General features: G+C 40.6%; 1 protein-coding gene across 8 annotated transcripts in view; it reads right to left on the bottom strand.

Annotated features, from left to right (window-relative positions):
* Positions 1 to 234: 234 nt before the first annotated feature.
* The window catches only part of dip2a (disco-interacting protein 2 homolog A), an 81,728-nt gene continuing 75,962 nt past the window's right edge, over positions 235 to 6,000 (bottom strand). For all 8 annotated transcript variants that reach the window (XM_056388620.1, XM_056388621.1, XM_056388624.1 and 5 more), the window contains 6 exons: positions 4,734 to 4,795; positions 4,381 to 4,438; positions 4,184 to 4,258; positions 3,026 to 3,200; positions 2,633 to 2,756; positions 235 to 2,424 (listed from right to left, as the gene is read on the bottom strand). In XM_056388620.1, the coding sequence (XP_056244595.1) occupies positions 2,172 to 2,424; positions 2,633 to 2,756; positions 3,026 to 3,200; positions 4,184 to 4,258; positions 4,381 to 4,438; positions 4,734 to 4,795 (747 nt within the window). In that variant the 3' untranslated portion in view covers positions 235 to 2,171. The remainder of the gene's footprint in view (positions 2,425 to 2,632; positions 2,757 to 3,025; positions 3,201 to 4,183; positions 4,259 to 4,380; positions 4,439 to 4,733; positions 4,796 to 6,000) is intronic.

Below are 6,000 nucleotides of genomic sequence, written 5' to 3'. Positions count from 1 at the left end.
ATGTAATTCAAATTCAACTCTGCCAACATTCAAATAGTGAACACACGTGTGTACTGTAGGTGTGCATGGTTTTACAAGAAGTTTGAACTGAGACTGAACTGATTTGTTCATGGCACCTAAGATTGTAGCATACAGAAAAAAAATACTTTAGGTACTTGAGAAAGAATTTGTAATTAAGTTAAAATATTGTTGTTGGACAGGACACCTGGATGCTGTTTCCACTGAAGACAAACATTTCAAGTTAAAAGCACTTTTTTATTCATTAAGAAATCATGTTATGAAAATAATGACAACTAACCATATATCAGACAAATGTATCTTTCCATATGTTAACAACAAAAGTTTGCTCAGGAGGATGTGACATCTCAGCAGTCACCAGAGCATAACTGTCTTCTCCTTGTGCTCAAAGTGTGCTTTGTCTCATCCTGGTAGTGGTCAGTTCCCACTGTTCTTTCTCTCTATAAAAATGTTTCCAAGGCTTTTCATGTCTCTTCTCAATGTCCACACATGAGAATCCATTTTAATTTCTTTTTTTTTGTGAAGGAGAAGTTCACATACGCACATATCAGATTCGGTCATAGTATTATGCTTCCTGTCGACTCCTCCATCTATTAATAATTTACACAAAACCTGTACATACTTACAGCAGGCTGGAGCCTGTTTCTGAAGGGATGTGCACATAGAAAAAAGAAGCAACATACAGTGAAGTGATCTTTTCAAATTAAAAGTAATGAGATGCGATGTTATGATGTCACAACACTTCATTCATTACATGCAGCTCACAACTTTCTTCAACTCTCATTCAACCTTATGTATCCTTATGAAATGAGGCTATGACATTCTGCATCAAACCCATACCAACTACAGTTTCTTCCAGTCTTTCGCTATAAAACACGCATTCAACACAATCGACGATAGGGACAGACATTATTAAAAATACTTATGGAGTAAGTGTGTCTTTGTAATGGCTGATGTTAGGATCAAGTATGTTCATCTTAGCCAAAAAGATGAAACTTTGGGTGCAATAAGAGCAGGATTTACCATACATATCCTCCTTCTGCATATTCTTTTCCTATCCAACAGCTCATAAACTTCACAAAATTAAGTTAAACAGTAGCTGGGACAGGAAGAGGCGTCTGAAAAACACTTAAGGCTTAATTCATATCATTTGGCACGCTGCTAATAGTAAGCAACGATTACGTTCCTCACTACATCATGACTTTGAATGACTGGTACTTGCTGTGTGCAGTCATTCAAAGCAACATCTTTCACATCACTCATATTGCATTTTGTTCAGATAAAACAATAACTACATTACACATTTAAGATTGAGAAAAGAACAAGATTTAGTCAAACCACAACATTATTTCTAAGCGTTTGGTTACTGACACTACAAACTAAAGCACTACCGCTGGAATGAGCAACAAATAACACTAACTGCCCCTTTCTCCAACACCACTGCTGTGTGCTTCTTTGTTCATGCAATAACATGATGTGAACTGAGCTGGTTCACTTCAGGGTTCAACCGTAATCTGGAGAGCTGCCCTCCACAGATGTAATGATGACGCTTGTGGGGTAGGATTTTTCTATGAAAGCACATGACCTGTAATGGCACAGGAGGCTCTGTGAACGTGAAACATGTTACAGCTTGTTTGAAACAGGGTTTTGGGTACTGGGGTCAGTCCTGTTCTATGGCACAAGTGTATGGCAAACAGAGCTAACATTCAATATTTTGGAAACTGACAAAGTAAATTATGTTAATGGCACAGTGTAGTATTAAACCTTAACCACCTGCTGTACTGCTATCGGGTGTCCTGGGTTTAAGGAGTCAAAAGTTCTCTCATACATACAAAACTCACTTTGACAAAAACAAAATGCCCTTTAAAATGTTATTTGTTGAGGCAAAAATCACAGGGAGAAACAAACATGAGGTTTGTGTCAGTTTTATATCTCTTGGAATTTCTTTCCATCTTGCTGTAAAGTTCCGTATCCACATTTCTTTCATACTGTGTTTCCCCTCTGAGCTGACAGAAGAGGGCAGCTCGCTCTCTTTCAACACAAGCCATACTGACACGGGGCCCAAGACCGTTCCAAGCTCCATATTTATTGTCCTGCCGTCTCCTGAAATGTGATGAGCCACAAGGAGGGGTACCCCTCCTGCAGCAGGGTCCTCACATGTTGTAAGCCACATATATGGGGTCCAGCTGGTCGGCAAGGAATCCATCTCTGAGGTGCATGCGTTGCTTCTCCCCTCGGGAGTTGATGGGGATGACGCCAGGGTCGACCACCACCACCACCCCTACGATGAGGTAGTGCTCCTCCAGGACTACGTTGGTGACCAGGGCAACCAGATCCAGGGCCTCCTGCTCCGATCCCTCCAGCTCCACAACCACCACGAGGAGGTTGGTCCAAGTGAACACCGCACTGGAGGGAGGAGCAGGTGGTGGATGCATGAAGGGAAGGAAAACAGGAAGGGGACATAGGGCAGGAAATGACATGTAGAAGATGTCAGGAGTCAGAATTCATGTTGCTCAACTATATTTCAAATATTAAATGGATAAACAACATGATGAATAATAATAATAATTCACAGTAATAAAGTAGTTATCTATAATTGATGTAAATTTCTCACCATTCAGCTATGCTCTTATGAGAGCGGATAACAGAGGTCTCAATGTCAATTGGGTGATACCTCATTCCCCTCAGCTCCAGAGTCTCATCAAGGGAGCCCACCACATAGAGGGCGTCATGGCGCTCTGAGACAATGACACACACACACACACACACACACACACACACACACACACACACACACACACACACACACACACACACACACACACACAGTCACAGATTTGTCAATTTAAATCTAATAAATTAAAGAAATCAAGTTTTGAATTGATGTAAGAGAGAAAAGAAGGTTTTACAAATATCTTTAATTTTCTGTGGTGAAAAAAAGTGAGTCCATCATACACCAAAAGCAAAGCGGTGACTGTAAGTCAGAGTAAGCACTGATGATTCTCACCCCCACTGGCGTCAGTCAGTTCAGTGCGCCGCAGGAAGCCCAGGTAGCCCGTCCTTGCCCAGACAGTCTGGGTGTCGCCGAAGCTGAGCTTGGTGTTGAAGTGGTCAGCGTGCAGCGCCTCCTCCCCATAAACTGTGTAGTAGCCTGTGGCATTGTGAGGACTGCTCACCCAGATCTATTACACACACACAACAATGACAAGTTGTCAAGTCCTTGTTACACAGACGATCATACACATCCACCACTCTCCTGGTCAAAGCTTCAGATCTACTAGACTATACTATTAACTATAATCTCAAATGCTAAAACTAAAATTTCAACACAGTATCAAATAAAACTGAATATTATAGGCATCATAAAAAGTAGACTATGTGGCAGATTTATTGGATTGGATTGCATTAGATTGTGCAGGTGACCTAGTTAAGTGGCCAGTGAGTGTATAAACAGTATAAAGTAAAGAGAATAAATACAATGAATGGTCTTCATTACATTTACAAATAAAGCTGATCTCAGCTGTTGTTTGTGTTTTATATATATGTGTGTGTTGTATATGTACTGAAATAGGCATTTAATCAGATATGAGTCCACTGTAGTAGTGATACGCAGTTTTCTGATTTCTGTGTGTGTGTGTGTGTGTGTGTGTGTGTGTGTTTGTTGGAGGTCTGGAAGCACAGTGTGAGGACTGGCTCTAGAGTCAGAGCACAGCTAACTACATATTCTGCATCAAGAACTGACTTATCTACACTTTTAAAAGGAAATTTTGTGCACATTTCAAATCTAGACAGAAAAAAGGTTGCATTATTACGGATAAAAGGCTTTTCTTTTATCCCGTCTTTGACGCGCATCTGTATAAAATGTGTAAAAAAAAAAATGTGGATGTAAAAACTGACCAGAATCCTGGTTTTGTCTATACATAGAGAATAAACTGGCTTACTCTAGGAGAAATCTAGCTGGGGAAACCAGGTTGCTCTAATCTTCTACCCCAGTTAAGGAAATTAGGTTTCTCAATTAAATTAAATTGAAGAGATCAGGAAATCTGGCAGTAGCCTGATGGCTTAAGTTCATGTGAACACTGACTGTGGATCACAAGCAGGTGGAGCAGGTGGCAGTGAAACACGTATACTGTGGAGGAGCTCATCATATTACGTCATGATTTACCTCTCCTAGATGGGAGTCTCCCAGGGGTCCTTTAGTCTCTGTGTTTGCAATGATCACTTTCACTCCTGGAAGGATCTACAACAACAGACAGCCATGTGTCAAGTTAACAGCAGAGAGACAAGAGACGGGAAACCTCTTTGCACCATGACGTCAAAGTTGTTAACAGTATTTTGGTGAAGGTTTACATGATGCTGTACCTTTCCAGACTCCATCAGTGGCAAGCTGTGTGGTGACCCTCTCTCAACCAGGCGAACCCTGAAGAAGATGCAAATAAAGGGACAAAAATTTTTTGTTATCTCCATTTTCATTATATTCCTCAACATTTGTTTCAAAAAGTGTTGACAATACTGCTCAGTTCAAAAGATGTATTCCAGTAAACTTCTAAATAAGGAAATTAAAAGGGAAACAGATCAAAATGAAAAAGACAATAATGGCAACAATTATTTCATATGCTAGAAAATTAAGTACTAGTAATACAAATAGACAATGTGTTAGACTGTCTGCACAAAAACAACACTTGTGGTGATAGTGCTGCAGTGGTGCCCCCCACCTATCATGTCGTAGAGCTCTCATGTCCACGTAAACAGTGGTGGGGTCTGGTCCAGCTGTACCCTGGAGAAAACAAACATGACATGAGTCAATTATGTAACGTCTACTGCCCTGACATTAATAAATGCTCCATGTTGCCTGGGTGGAGGAGAGGTGGAAGCTGCTTATGATACAACTATTGACAAAGGGGGTGGGGGGGGTGGGGGTGGGGGGGGTGGGGGGGGTGGTGGGGGGGGGGCAGCCAGAAGCCAACCAGCCAGGCTACAATAGTTAGGGCTTTGGCAAAACTCAACCATGTAGCCAGAAACACTGTTGTACCGTACCTGCAGAATAAAATTCACCTGCTGTAATGCTGCCAGTTTGTTTTCATACAAGTGTAAGAAAGGTGGGAAAAGCTACAGAGCCAGTTATTAGGAGCCTACAATAAATTATAAACAAACTAATTGTAACAAAAAAGACACTAAAATGTCAGAAAATTTCAAACTGAGCATCATTTGATTTGATGAAATGTCCAGGACTCTGCCATGCGGCCTAATTCTAATTGAACCATTTCAAGTTGTGATTCTGGTTGTCAGACACTGATTCCTTCTGCTTTGGGATTTGTCATCATTACCGCTGTGAGCCTAGTCACAACACATTATATTTTCCATCACTCGTTTGCCAGTGTATAGCCAGAGCACAAGCTAGCAATGAGTTGCTGTGTGGTCGTCTGTGAGGTCAAAGCCAAACACAGAGCGGGCTGATTTCAGTTTAATGAGCTGAGGGGGATGGGTGGGGGTCAAGCCAAGCAGAGGTTTCAGCAACAGAGCATTTTTTGGAAAACATCAACAAGACTCAATCCAGAGATTAGTCTTTGCCATAAAACCAAAGCCAGCTGCCTGATTAGACTAAATACAAGTGTATCAATCATTACTATCAACACGTTGACAAATCTGTGTGTTGTATTTGTTAATGAGGAGTGTGATTCCACTGTGACGAATGAACAATTTGAAAGGGGAAAACTAATCAAAAGATTAAATAACTTCTGTCCCTAAAACAATATTGGTGTAGAAGAGAGGGCAAACATGAATCAACATTCAATACAAAATACATAAATAATCATTCATATATAACTAACCCAAAAATAAGGTTTGGCAAATTGTTGGAAATAAAAGTTAAAATACTGGAATTGTCAAAAAGAAATTTGGAAATCTTCCCAAATAATTGCATCACAGCACCGTTCATGCTGCTAGCTCATGGTATAATGTACTGTAATAGCATGAAGCCGA

Source organism: Seriola aureovittata, chromosome 11 (assembly GCF_021018895.1).
Source record: "Seriola aureovittata isolate HTS-2021-v1 ecotype China chromosome 11, ASM2101889v1, whole genome shotgun sequence".
Lineage (NCBI taxonomy): Eukaryota > Metazoa > Chordata > Actinopteri > Carangiformes > Carangidae > Seriola > Seriola aureovittata.
This window is presented reverse-complemented; position numbering and strand designations above follow the sequence as displayed.